Source organism: Sceloporus occidentalis, unplaced genomic scaffold, assembly GCF_023333645.1.
Source record: "Sceloporus occidentalis isolate IW3139 unplaced genomic scaffold, rSceOcc1.0.p SCAF_1, whole genome shotgun sequence".
NCBI lineage: Eukaryota > Metazoa > Chordata > Lepidosauria > Squamata > Phrynosomatidae > Sceloporus > Sceloporus occidentalis.
Window position 1 is genome coordinate 122804643 of NW_028316981.1, and position 14826 is coordinate 122819468.

General features: G+C 43.6%; 1 protein-coding gene across 12 annotated transcripts in view; it reads right to left on the bottom strand.

Annotated features, from left to right (window-relative positions):
• Positions 1-27: 27 nt before the first annotated feature.
• Positions 28-14826, bottom strand: part of LOC149322073 (rho GTPase-activating protein 44-like) — a 140181-nt gene continuing 125382 nt past the window's right edge. For 5 of the 12 annotated variants that reach the window (XM_089534065.1, XM_089534076.1, XM_089534066.1 and 2 more), the window contains 4 exons: positions 13337-13795; positions 11283-11434; positions 7864-8241; positions 28-1965 (listed from right to left, as the gene is read on the bottom strand). In XM_089534065.1, the coding sequence (XP_089390191.1) occupies positions 1823-1965; positions 7864-8241; positions 11283-11434; positions 13337-13795 (1132 nt within the window). In that variant the 3' untranslated portion in view covers positions 28-1822. The other 7 variants (XM_089534131.1, XM_089534122.1, XM_089534113.1 and 4 more) reach the window with 5 other exon arrangements.

Below are 14826 nucleotides of genomic sequence, written 5' to 3' on the forward strand. Positions count from 1 at the left end.
AGAAAGCACAGACAAGAGAAACAGAGATACCACAAAAGTAATTAACTGTACTTTAATGACACCATAAGTCGGGGGGGGGGGGAGGGGGAGGAGGTTGGGCAGAAATGGAGAAAGCAGGAGACTCTCCCATAGAAAGGAGTTGCCCAGTGCCTGGGTTGTGTCTATGGCCCCAGCTTGAGCAGCAAAAACATCAAGTGGCCATAATTGGGGAGAGCAGTTAGAATAACCATTTCCCCTCCTAGTTAACCAGAATTTGCACTTGTGTTCCTGCCCCGTCCATTTTTGAGTGATGAATTACATATTATCACAGCTTGTGGCAAAGCAAGAGCATCCAGACTTGCAAAAATGCTGTCAAAAGAGAGGAGTTTGGAGACATTTACCATAAATCTGATAAGAGTTTGAAAGTATGTGTGTAGAATAATAATTCTAAGCATTAGATTTATATTGTACATTTGTACACCCGTTCAGATGGAATGGCCCCAAATAAACCAAATATATATATCTATGTATTTTATATGTACAAATATATATCTATGTGGGCAGATATATATATCTATATATCTCATCTCTTTTAAAAGGATAAAAGGTTACATCTGCCTTTGCATGCACAGCTGAGAGCTCTGCCCTGCTCAGTCAGACCCTGAGCTATACACTACAGGGAGCTGCAGTCTAACCATTGCAAATGTATATCCTTTGGTGGAATTCATCTCCCCTCGCCCGGGTAAAAAGGCCTGAACATGGAGTAGAGAGAAAGGAGACGGTGGGAATAAGCCTATCATGAGGGTGAACAAGAACTCCACGTGGCCAGATTCCCCCTCTGAGATTACACTGCAGGGGATATGCTTGGGAGCACTTTTATTGCTAAACAAGTAACTATTTCTTTACCTAAGAGGAAACATCGCCCACCCCATGCCACAGCCACCTTTCCTGCTCAACTCTGGCCACAGCCAAAGATAGCAATTTAATGTTCCTTCTGGTGTTTGTCCCTTCTCATTTCTCATCATCCTTGACCTTCTCCCTACCCACTGTAGTGGGAAGAAGATCCAGGGAATTGTGTGTGTGTGGAGGTGAGGATGCAGGCAGGGAATGAAATGGTAAAAGAACCCAGAAGGCCGAGTGATATTTCCTTTGGAATCCCAGAGATTCATATACGATACACTGCCCTAAAGGCATTTGCCTGGCAGTAGGAGATAAATACCAGGTAAACAGGCTTTGAAGTGAGTGGGTGAGCTGAGGAATGATGCAGGTATAGTCGGTTCCTCTCCCATTCCTTGGCCAGTCTGCAGGGGAGAAAGAGCAATGAACTAGCACTATGGAGATTTAGCTGGCACACAGAGGAAGGACAGACAGAGCAAGAGTGGGAGGCATTGCTGAGGCCAGTAAGACTAACCGAATAAGTGTCTTCTGTGGAATTCAACTACTGAACCCATCTGCCGCTTTCCAACCTCTGCTGTTCAATTGCCTGAAAGGGCCAATGAGAGCATTTAGTTACTTATTTTGGTAAGGGTCCAAAAGCTTGTAAAGAATATTAAATAGGCACCACGTCAAAAAGGCAAAATTTGGATAAGGCTAAACAAATAGGAGAAAAATAAATTAAATGGAAATTGCACCGGCAATGTGCTCTTTGCCACATCAACAGGCTTAGCACCAGGCCCACAGGGCTGTCACTCTTGCACAAGTGGCTGGCAAGCAGAGTGCCTTAAGAGACACCTCCCCCCACACACAAGTGGGCAAGGTCTCTGGACATGTCTCCTTCCGTGGAGTGTTCATGGGGCACTGATATGTACAAGAGAGGACGTTCGAGGGAGCAAGGGATATCGTGTCATAGGGCGGTGCTTTCTGAATCCTCCTCTGAACTTATTTTTCCTGGTACCGGATGTCTCTGGACTTGTCCCAGTGGGTCCAGGTGAAGTGTGGAGACATCAACCTCTACATGGATGGAAGGGACATCAAGGTGGGCGAGATCTGCAACCAGGCACAGACACACAGGGAGACACCTTGTTAGATCACACACTGTTCCAGGCCAAGGCTACCCACCCACCTAGGGACATACAGTCAACTGACAAAGGAACTGCAGCTTTAACTTAAACTGAGCAGTAAAAACTGTTCTCAGAGTCTGTTAATGGCAGATAAAAGGGATGTCATAATATAGTTTTGCTTTGCACCTTTGGCTTTGACAATCTTCAGAACTGTCCCTTCCTTGAAAACACCCATTGCTAACAAGTTGTCTCATTCAAACCATAATTATTTTTTAAATTCCTCAAAATATCACTGCTGCCAAGAGTCCAGAATCTGATTGCTAACCTTCCAGCCTGTCTTATAGCTTCAGGTCAAAAAACCTTTCTACCTGGTTTGAAATTGAACCTTGTGGAATACTTGTTTGTTAGATCATCAGTGAGAATCTCCAGGCAACTGGGCAGGAAAAAGGGTTTGGAGTTTTTCTTTCCTTTTTTTATCACCAGTGTGCCACAAATGACTAACACAGTGGTTCTCAATTTTTTGGCCTTCCAGATATTTTGAACTTCAGGTTCCAGAACCCCCGGCCATGACACTTACTGCATGTGACTTCTGATAGTGACATCCAAAGTACTGGGAGAGCCACATGATGCAAACTATAGGACTAATACCCAACAATGTGGATCAAACTTGTAACTTGTTATTTAACAGCAGCAGCAGCAGCAACAAAATTAACCTCTATTGCATTTGGCAGGAAAGCATTCATATGAAAAATTCCCCATGGACATCTTCACACCACCATACAATAGCTCTACTGAACATGGATCTCTGCAGGGAAGGAGATTAAGTATCTAATACTAGAATAATACTTGAACATATGATAGGGATAAAAACTGTCTATTTGGCTCAAAGGAAATAAGCAATCTCAAAGAGTTATGCTGATGAATGAATCAATTTTGGCTAAACGTAACCATTCCAAAATGCAGCTTTTCTTGGGATCATTTATATTTATTACTGTTTTTCATATAAACAAAATTAAGCTCTGAACTGCCTTAGTTTTTGTTCAAGCCAAAACACCAAAGGAAGCTTGGGATAAGTCAGTTCTTTCCTAACTTTAATCTACATATCCTTAAGGTGAATACCACAATGTTGGAAGGCAAAAAGATTATTTCTGGATATCGATAAACACAAGAACAGTAGCCAACACACACAAGAATCTCTCTTTTCAAATGTTAGGCAATTGTTAGCATGTCCATTATGGGCTAGAAGTATTATATCTTTCAAATAATGTGTACTGACTCTCAGATAGTGTTAAGACTGTGGCTAAAACAAAAAAGGAACTGAGGGACAAACCTTTCAAATGGAAGACTGAACATACAGGATTGGGACAGCTTGAATTTACTTTCTTATAGGCCAGCTTTTCCAAACCTAGTGCCCTCCAAATGCTTTGGATATTGACTGCTAATGATCAGGAGCACTTGTACTCTAAAACAATAGAAAAATACTACTTGGGGGGAAATGCTGTACATTTTTTAAAAAATCTGGATAACATCCTATGTACAACAACTATGGGATGCGGTGGCTTAGTGGTTAAGATGCCAATTCTGAGGATCGTAAGGTGGGAAGGTTGGCAGTCTGAGGCCCAAGTGCCGCATGATGGGGTAAGTTCCTGTAACTAGTCCCAGCTTCTGTCAACCTAGCAGTTTGAAAGCATGCAAATACAAGTAAATAAATAGGTACCACTTTGGTGGGAAGGGAACAGCGTTTGGTGCAGTCATGCTGGCCACATGACCACTGGAGTAATCTTTGGACAACACTGGCTCTTCAGCTTAGTAATGGAGATGAGCACTACCCCCTACAGTGGTTATGACTAGACATTCATGTCAAGGGAAAACCTTTACCTTTTACCTACAACAACTACAACCTATTCCAAAAAGTCTACAAGATATGTATGAAACTCAAGAGTTATAGATCACTTCAATTACTGAAGTCCTATTGACTTCAAATTCCAGACAGTCACAGTATATGTGATGACCTAGACCTAGACCGAAAGAGAGGACTTTCCTACCTTTTGACTACCTCATCTAATAGAAGTGAAATCTTCTAAATCCTTTTTGAGGCCATTAGCAACCTTCACAAACATTCAGTGGCAGGGAGATTTGTCCAGAAGACAAATTAGCTAAGTAAAGCCCTTCAAATGTAAGCCAAAGTAAGAAATAAAACAAAAATAACAAAACCAACCAGGAGAAGTGTACACAGGTGTAGTGAAGTAGTTCTCAACCTTTGGCCTAAGGTTGTAAATCTTTACTTATTTTTTTCTTTGCATGCAAGAACAAGTAACTTAAAAAAAAATCTTCTGGGGGGCAAGATGATGAAATTTTTTATCTTTTTTCTTTTGCACGTTGGGAATCTCTTGTTAAAAATTCATATGTGCACAAAAATACCATGTTTTCTGTACAAAAATAGGTTTTTTTTTTCCTTTTCTTTTGGCACAAGCCAGTTTTTCATATAAGCATCCTTGCAGTTCTTGCCCATTTCCTTGATATGGTGTCTTGTTGAGTTGAAACACCCTTTCTCATTGAGGATGAGAAAATCTGAGTATTCTTTACATCAGTATTTTGGCTCTCCAGACACTTTGGACTTCAGCTCCCAGAATCCTTTACCATTTGCTATGTTGGCAGAGGTTTCTGGGAATTGATGTCCAAAAAGGTTGAGAACCACTAGTTTTGAGAAAGATTAATGTTGACTAAGAATGGCCTGCTTGACTATAGTGTCCTTTCTCATATGAAGTCCCTCAAGCTCAGCCCATATGTTTCAGTTGGGCAGATAAAATATTGCATATTTCCAACAGAAGAAATCATCAAAAGCTTGGGGATGGATAAGGCATGTCCCTTTGCTCCTCTGATTTTGATGCTTGCAGTCCATGCTGGATGTCCCAAAGGCACATGCTCTAACAGGACCCGGGGGTGGTGGTAGTGGTGACTTGCTGCCCTCATTGGCATTGGAGCACTGAACAATCTGCCTTGTTCTTCCTCATGCTCTACATTACAGTAGTATTAGAATAGCTACCAGTGGCACCAAGACAAATGAAAACCTGTTCCATTTAAGTAATGTCTTGACATACTTGTGAGCCTCCACTGCACACATGCTGTGTCCTGTAATTACAAAAGTACCTGCTATTTTGGTCAGGAGACAGGATCCCCTAGCCCTATTCATGTCCCTTTCCAACTCTTAAGTCCATCTATGACTGGAAATAGTTTGTGCACAGCTACTTCCAAGTCAAGGAACTTATAAAAGTCAGGAAGAACCAATGATGGTGCAAGATACTCAGCACATAAGCAAAACATACTGCCCATCTGATTTTACATTTAGGCTGACTCATGACAGCACCCACTTGACTTAGATATCACAAAGTCAAAATTGTTTCTCCTGGAAAAGGAGCAAATCATGAGGCTTTGGTGTCAAGGGAACCCCATCCTGCAAAAGGTAACCATCTTACTTGGTGACTGATGATCCCACCAGCCCTACATCTTGTGAGTAGTGGTACACCTAGCCCAGCTCTTCTGGTGCCTCAGATATTGAACATATGCCCTAATCCACAAGTGAGTGTCATTAATGTCCATTAATGGCAATATCATGACATCCCTTCGTGAAAAACACATGGAATGGTGGTGGTTGTGGTGGTTCCAGGAAGAGAAAGAGTTAAAAAAAAAAGAGTGAGTGAGTGAGAGAGAAAAAAAGTTAACATTGGCAGAAGGGAACAGTAAGGTTAGGAGGTGAATTCTGTGGGTTGGAAAATAATTAGTTGAATGGCTACTGTGGCCTACATATAAAAAAGGGTATCCAGGCATGAAGGCCAGTGATTCTGAGAAGCACACCCCCAAGTTTACTAATAACATCATTATCAGTAAGCTTGGGACAGGGACCAGGCTGGAAGAGCCATGCAATTCTTGGTCAGCGTGCCCCATGCAAGGCCAGCATTATGGTGAGGATCAGGCCAGGGCCAAGGGAGGGTGGTGGTGGTGGTGGCGGCAGCAAAGGGGGCAAAGGTTTAGGGGAAAGGTTGGGGACTCCATCTTACCCTGAGCTTTCCCCTCACACCTATCCAATATTGCATCACGTGCCTCAAACAGCTGCAAGGACACAATAATAGGATTGGGAAGAAAGGAACAGAAGAGAAAACACAAGCAAAAAGACAAATGTTGTACACAACAGAAATGCCCGCCAGAGCAGGACACTGGTCTGTCTAACCTCCCATGGGGAGCTGGTGACACAAGGCTCTCTCACTGTTCATGGGAGAAAACTTTGGAGGAAACCATATTCCTCTTGATTAAGCAAGAAGACTGGCCATGTACAGTCTGCAAACTAGGAATGGGGGCTACCACCAACTAACATTCCCAAAACGTATTACATGGTACACTATCCTGATGTGTTGGAAGCCACTGAGATACATCAAGCCTTAAGCATATCAGGGATGAATCCATTAAAAGCAGACTTCCCTCCAGGAGAATGGCCAATGAGATGCAGAGGTAAGTTAAACATTTCCCTCTGTATGCCCATTACCCTTGGCTTTGACCTATTTCTTGGGGCTTCTTTATCTTGGGCAGAAGTAAAAAGTCTTGCTACTGAACCCCAGAGCAAAAGTTGCAAAAGTTACATGGAAGCTCAGGGAAGAGTATCCGATTGAAAGATAGGTGGGTGTGATTAGACAATTGACAATTTCCAGGTTTTGTTGCCTTAGACCCTGCAAGGACAACAAAAAGCCTTTCTAGATTCTGTGGTTTCTAGGGGAGATTATGCTCTTCCTTTGTTGCTTTATATGGTAATCTTTCCAGATATAATGTAAAGGAGAAAAAGTACTGCCTAGCTAGAAAGCAGGTTTGCAGTGTCAACAATGTCCTGATGGCTACTTGTCCCTCAGCCATTGTATAAGGCCTTATTGTAGGGAACAGCTCAGTTTATTGATTATTTATGATACTGAAGATATGCACTGAAGCATGTAAAATGGTACATTCACATCCCTGTGGGAATTGTGGGAGAGAGAAAATGAGGGGCGGCAGACATAGCCGGTCACCCCAAAAGCCTTACTTATGCAGAAACATGATCTGCACTATACCTGACAAGCAATGCCATGTGCCCATCAGATCAGCACTACCACCACAGGTGGGATTGGTTCACTCAAAAGCATCCTTTCCAAGGGCAGGGACTTGCTGATTCCCACAGGGACATATCCTCATCTGAGGGATCAGTGACATTTAGGCAATGTCCCTTTAGCCTGGAAAGTTCTAAAGGTTTAAATTCCTAATTTAAAAACTCTGTATTATTCCTCACCTTTCAAATTCAAGTTACTTCCCTCAATGTCATCTTTTAAACAGAAAGCAGCTTTTCAGATCAGTTCACTAGCTCGCTTTCTATCACCTAGAATGGTGTGAAGCCTAAAAGGTATTCCTTTGATCCTTGTCACAGAGCTATTGTTCCACTGTTATGTTGTTCTGTATGCATCATTTGCTTCTGGACAGCCCTTTTCGACTTGACATGTTTTGTCAAATCATCAGAATGGGTGCAAGGATTTTCCCCCTCCAAACCAAAAAGAAGCATGGTTCAGTTGCCATTTTGACATAAGTATTACATATGTGGAGAAACAACAAAAGAACAATTTAGGACAGTACCATCCTTCCATCTTGTTTAGATTACAGTGGTCCACGCAGACCCCATTTTTGTTGGCCATTCCCACCCTTTGCTCTGCATTGAAGCACCTGCCAACAAACTGTACTTTGAACAATCAAAAGAATTATCAAATATGGAGGCTAAAAGTACCCCAGAAACTGTTCCTGCTTCCACTCTGGCCCTCTTAATAATGCCAGCCACCTCCCATAAAGCTTTGCCCTTCTTCTGTTACTTTGTTACCTGTGGACATGCTCTCCCCAGGGGACATGCCGTCTAGTATGGTGTGCTCCGTGGACTGTGGACTAGAGCCAGATGCGTTTGATGTGGGAGGCTGTGGAGGTGGCAGCGTGGGCCTCTGTCGTGGCTTGGGGGTGGGCCGAGTTTTGGTTAAAGTGCTTGTCAGGGAAGGAGGAGAAGACAAAGAAGGAACAGCAGCTGGGGAGAGTGGGCCTGAGCCCAGGGAGTAGCCTTGAGGGTAACTCAGTCCATAGGGTGATGGGGTGCTTGGTGGGGTGGGAGAGAGGCTGGCAGGGGATGGCTGCCCTGTGGACTGATCGGACATACCACCTGACTGGCCATAAGGAACCTTGGCAGGGATAGGGGCCAGCTTCTTTGAAACTGTAGAAGATAAGAGACAAGGAGAGAGGGGGGGGGGGAAGAGGAGGAGAGTTAGACTTGCACACCATTCATTATTGGATTAACTTTTTATGACTGCCTCTTTGACTATAACAAACAGGCTTGCCTCAGTCCTTATTAACAGAGGCTTAAGTCTAGGGGCAACTTATGCACATGAAAAGCCATGGATAGAAGGTTAAACTTAAAACAATACCAGTGAATTGTGAAATTCAGCTCACCCAGGAGAGTTTTCAAAATTTGACTGTAGCTACAGTAGCTCAGGAGCAGAAAACCTGCAGCACCCGCAGATGCTGCTGGACAGCAAATTGGTTACATTGGCGCGTTACACACCGCCATTTGGGACGTCCTCAGGACATCCCAGTTTGAAAAAGGGGCATCTCTTCTAGTCGCCCCTACTCCTATTACGGACAGAGTCCATAACAAATGGCGGCGGCCGTTCCACACGGCCGCCGCCATTTTGATGTAGTGGACGCTTTGCGTCCACACGTCGTGGCCCAGAAGTGACGCCGCGAGTGCGCGCTTTGGCACTTGTGGCGTCTCTTCCGGGTTGCCAGAAGGAGCGTGATTTTCGCGCTCCTTCTTTGCAGCGCGGAGGAGTCGCACGGTTTGGCTGCTGTGACTCCTCCACGCCGCAACCGGCAGCGGCCCGAGACCGCCCCTTTTGGGCGGTCTGTAACAGGCCATTGACTAGGACTGATGGGAGCTGGAATCCAACAACATCTGGAGGGCCACATGTAGACTGAATAAGCTCCACGCACTTCACAAGAAAAGGACTATGCCTGGGGTCTTTCATATCCCCTCATCTTCAGCTGCTCATTCCCAAAATTTCAGCGGTCAAAAGGTTTGTGCATTTGCTTTACCTGTTTTTCCATTTTTTCATTTCCAGTTAGCAATATACCAAATGCTCAAAAATAGCAGTGTCACAGTCTATACCCATACTTGCTGTGGAAGATGCTGGAAATTTAATCATATACACACAAGAAAAGTATTTTACCATTTTTGCTACTTTGCCAACTAATTTGGATTATCTCCTCATTTTTTATTTCCAAAATGGATCATATACAGCTGGCTTGCCCCTTACGCGGGATTGCCTTCTGCAGACTTGAGCTCATGCAGAAGGCAAGTCCCAACTGAAACAATGGGGTGCGAACACCACAGTGCACAGCAGGCGCGTGCTCCATTATACTGAATGGGATTTGATCATATGCTCAATTCGCCTTACACGGGAGGGTCCAGAACGGATTCCCCCACATAAGGGCTGGGACAATTGTGCAATATTTGGTTCACATCCATCAGTTTAAAACAACAGCAAAAACAATTATCCAGGTTATCTCATTCTGAATGAACAGAATTCCCCCCTCTTCTGAAGATCCAAGAGTTGAGTGTGAATGATGAAACAGGAATATATCTAAAGGGGTACTACCTACATGCCTCTGGATTCATATCACTGTTATATATTTTGTTTGACTATTCTGTGTTCTGCTTTAGTTCAGACCTATTAGGCCAGTCCCTCTTATTTCCAATTAAAAGGATAAACTGAAGTTGAGGGACACACCAGGTGATTGCCTTATCCATGGCATTATATGGGTGTTCCTTCCACAGGGAGAGAGAATTGTTGTGTTCCAGTTGTAACTGTTTCACTGTAACCCACTGCTTTTCAGTCTTTGTTCTTACTGGGAAAAAGTTGTATGGGTTTTTTTTAAAGAAGCTGGATAATATCTTTTACTTGCTATTGTTAAGAGCTATCTGTCTGGAAACACACAGTGGTCTCCATTCAACATTGTCTCAGCATAGTGTAAGTATCTGCATATACTCTTCCCCTAATTTGCTGATTATTGATTGATTGATTGCACTTATATCCCACTTTCTACCAAAATGTGATCCAAGGCAGCTTGTAGTTGTTGTATACCTTCAAGTTGTTTCTGTGACTTATTGTGACCCCATGGTAAACCTCATGGGGTTTTCTGGGGCTAAGACTGTGTGGCTTGGCCAAGGTCATCCAGTGGGTTTCCGCAGCTGAATGGGAATTGAACCTTGGTCTCTAGAATCAAAATCCAATACTCAAACCTCTACACCATGCTGGCTCTCCCAAGGTAGCTTACAATAGCTGAAAAAACAATGACAGCTAAAATACTGATTATAATAGTTAAAAGAGAATTAAATAACACGTAGAGCCAGTGTGGTGTAGTTGTTTGTGTGTTGGATTGTAGCTCTGAAGACTAGGGTTTGAATCCCTACTTGGCAACAGAAACCCACTGTGTGACCAAGTCACACTCTCTCAGCCTTAAGCAATGGCAAATTATTTAAACCATGTGAAGTCAAAGGCTTTCATGGATGGCATCCATAGTTTTTTGTGGGTTTTTCGGGCTATGTGGCCATGTTCTAGAAGAGCTTATTCCTGACTTTTCGCCAGCATCTGTGGCTGGTATCTTCTCTGAACCATGATTTTAAAAAAATTAAAAGCATACTTTGGAGTGGGAAGGCAGGCTCGGAGAAGTGTTTGGCTACATTTCCTACAGCCATATATATATATATATATATATATATATATATATCTTACAGCACAGCTAAAATCCTTGAAGGATTCTGGAGGATCTCAGTGTTGATGTCATAATTTGATGGCAGCCATGACAGCACAGTACAGTCTTCCAGGGCAGCTTGAAATCATATACTATGGCCAACTGAACTCCAGAGTATGCCTGCCTCTTTCTTAATTCAACTCCTTATCCAACAATTCACACTTTGTTGGTCTGGCAACTGCATTTCTCAATTAGATATCTAGTCTTAACTTATCATGTTTGTGACAATCTTATGAAGACACCAGAAAGAAGCCTTAATAACACCAATTGCCCACAGAAAAAATAAAGAATTTCAAGCAAAAGACGACAATTCATGAATGTGGCTTTAGTGTGCAAATAGACAGGGAGGGAAGAAAGTAAGAAATTGGACAGGGTTGTTATTTTGTTCATCTCATTCCTTTGGGACATGCTCATGTTATCTTCCTGTCCCAATGTTACGCCTACCTTTCCGCAGAGTGTGTGGGCTCTGCTCAGTGGACAGCTGCTGCGTGGGACCAGGTGGCTGCTGTGTGGCCCCACCACATGGTGTCAGAGGACCACAGGTTGGGCTGCCTTTCTGCCCAGACACAGGAGAAAGTTCCTTAGTTTTTAAAGCACTAGAAAGAAACAAGAGGTGAACAAGAAGAGGCAGCTGTGAGCCCTACTGCACTGAAGGGCATTTCTGTTAATCCCCACCCCTGCACCACCAGTCCCCTCCATCTGTCAGAGTCCCCATGGTACATGCCCTCATCCCTCCTTTACAAAAAGCCAATGGTGCTTGCAAAGCGCAGCGCTTCTCAATGTCCTGCTCCTGAACACATGCCCAAAGTACCAGACAAACATCCACTTCTGCCTTTAAAGCAGACTGAGCATGACCATAGATGCTGCCCTCTCAGGCACTCTGTACACAACAATGAAACACAGCAAAGATGGAGGGAAGCTGTTTTGCATAATCTGATCCTCATGTTGTGTGTGTGTGTTCATGTACATGGGGAGCAGGGAGGAGTCACTTATAGATTAAACAATCCTGTGCTGAACTTGGGAGTCATCATATCAGTTGTCCATGTTGGTTCCTTGGGTGCAGTGGTGTAGTGGCAAACCTTGGAAGTGCAGGCCCTACCATGAACATTTTCATAACATCAGCACCCCACAAAATGCAGGTGGCTGTGTTAGCCTGTAATTTTTTTTGTTTTGTTTTTAAGAAGTTCCACCAATTTTAAAACTCCATTAGGAGAGGCATATTTTAAAGCTCATGTGTTTTCCCAACCCAGGTCCAAGCCACCCTGAAATGCTTTGGATAACGACAGTGATAGCTCATAACAATATGCTGTTGCTGAGAAAATCAATTTCACCCCTATCTTTTGTGGACCCCAGCCAGGGGGTCAGATGATGTTGCAGATTCTGCTAATCAAAAGGTGCCTCGACTTTGATCCCGGGAATTCGGACTTCTCTGTACCACAGCTTATGTACCAGCTACTATGTTCAATTTAGAAATTAACACCAGAGGACCATCTGGCACAACTGACCAATCCACCCCCAAGGCCCACAGAAACAAGAAAGTCCAGTGAGTAGTGATTTAGCTCAGTGGGGCCGGGAGCATAAAGTTGGACACAAATGATCTGTGGTGAAGGAAATGTTACAATAGCTATCTATCTAGACAAGACAATAAATGTGGTAATTTGGACACTGGATATTGTAAGGAGTTAAGATCTCCTTGAGGCTGCATTGTGTGCAGTTTGATTCTGAAGAGCCTATTGGGTTGGCAAAGCAGTCCATAACCCAAGCTGAAATCCTGTAAGAATCTGCATGTCTTTGATGCAGGGAGAGGAGGGGAAATAGTTTTAGGTTCTACTCCAAAGAAAAAGTGGAATATGTGGTGGTTATTACTGACACTAAAGGTCTATCAGTAGAACATTGTGAATATTGTGAACATGGATATTGGTTTAATATCCATTCATTAAGCTACCATGGCTTCCCCAGATAACCTTGGAAACTCCAGTTTGGGGAAATAATTGGAAATTCTTCTACACATCTCTATGCTCCTCAGAGAACTTCAATTCCCAGGGTTCCCCAAGGAGACACAATGACCAATTAATCTGCTCCAATTAGGTTAGATAGGACTTTTTCTGGAAATTCTATGAGCTGATACAATTAATGCCCTCTGTTGCAGTGCTTCTCATGCTATCTGAGGTGGGATCAACAATTCCGCCCACCTCTGATGTGTCACCATCCAGTAACTTATTTGTGCCCATTGGCCACAACTATTTTTTTTTTCTTTCCTGGAAAATTTCACAGGACTAACAGCTGATGGCACATGGACCAGCACTGGTTCAGAGACCACCATTTTTAGTGGCACTGCTCTAGTTGACTAGCTCCACTATGGAGACTGATAGGAAGATCTTGTTTGTTTGCTAGCCCCTTCATCCTTCTGTATAGGAGTCTGGTACATGGCAAGTAAGGGACACTCACCCTTCTACCGCGCACAATGCCATGGCATTGTCAAATAAGCAATTATTTACCTAGTGAGCCCGGCTCCTCTGTCTCTGGCACAGGTGCAGCTGACCCAGGGGGGAGAGACTGACATATGGGAGCTGTAAGGAGTGCCAGGAGGATCGGGTTTGGATAAGGTGAAGGGGGTTTTCATGTAGACGGAGGAGAGGTTAGTCTCAGGACCATGCAACTCTGTGAGGGAGCTTTGCTTAGGGAGATGCAGGAAATACGGTTTAGGGTTAGAGTTAATGTCAAGCTGCTGAGGGGAGGGGGAGGAAGAAGAGGAAGAGGAAGAATGGGGAGGCAGGGTTTGGCTGTACCCTGACCACCGGTACAGCGGCAAGGGAGGCTCGGGCCTAGTGCATGGGCTAGTCTTGGGGTGGTAGGGGTGGAAGGATGAGTAGCAGGGGTATGGGGGAGGCTTGTCGTCCTCAGGGGATAGGTAGATGTAACAGGAATCCGACCAACTAGACGACACACCATCCGTGCTGCAAATGTCCAAAACAACAAAACAAACAGAAAAAAAAGAGAGCAGAGAATGTTTGTACAGGGAGAAACTGAACAGGAGCTTTGAAAACAGCCCAAAAGCAGAGGGATAAGGGGCAAGGAGGAGAACAACCATCAAAAAGTCAAGGAAAGAGAAGTGTTCCCAAAGTGTAACGTACCTAGGGCCTGGGGCTGCAAGTTTCCCCAGATACCAGGCTGGATTTCTCTTTTCTTTGAAATTTCCAGCATGCACTGGAATCCAAGCATGGTTGCCTTTAGAGCAAGGTTATCCCAAGGCCACAACTATTTGGCCACAGAAAGAGTGGGAGCATTCTAAGCCATGTTTTACATTATTTTGTTTCAACAATGGAGTGTTAGGATTTAGACTTCTTTATACTACAACTCTAGTGCAAAACCAAAACTATATACATATATTAGCTTCAACAGTGTACTAACTTTGTCCTGCACTCCCTTCCTACATTAAGCTTGGGATGTCATTCATGGAGAGGGAAAGAGAGAGAGAGAGAGAATATTTATGTACCCATAACAAAAAGTTATTCTAAATTGATTTTATAGGGTTTTTAAAAATCTTACTGAAGCAATTGTAAACAGCTATTTTTCCCAATGCCAGAAGTGGTTATATAAACTGTCCCCCTTTTTTGACACCCTAATGCACCTCAACAGTCCCCTAAATCCCCCCCCCCCACTCCTATTCTTAAAAACTGGCACAATTTTCAGGAAATTTGTTTCCCCAAGTCATATGGAAAGTTCCCAGATGCATGAAACAGTGCAAAAATAACCCACCTCCATCCCACAAGCCCTCTAGAATCTGTACTATTTCCAAATACCTGTTTTTCTCTGCCACCCCTATCAAAATGGTGATAGGAAGGGATGCAACATCACTCCTGTCACCATTTTGAGAGGGACGACAGAAAAAAATAGGATTATTTGCATTTGTTGTGTTTTTGTGGGGGGTGCAGCCTTTATTGGGGTGCAGAACTGAACCTAGCCAACTTGCGTTACAGAAACTAAT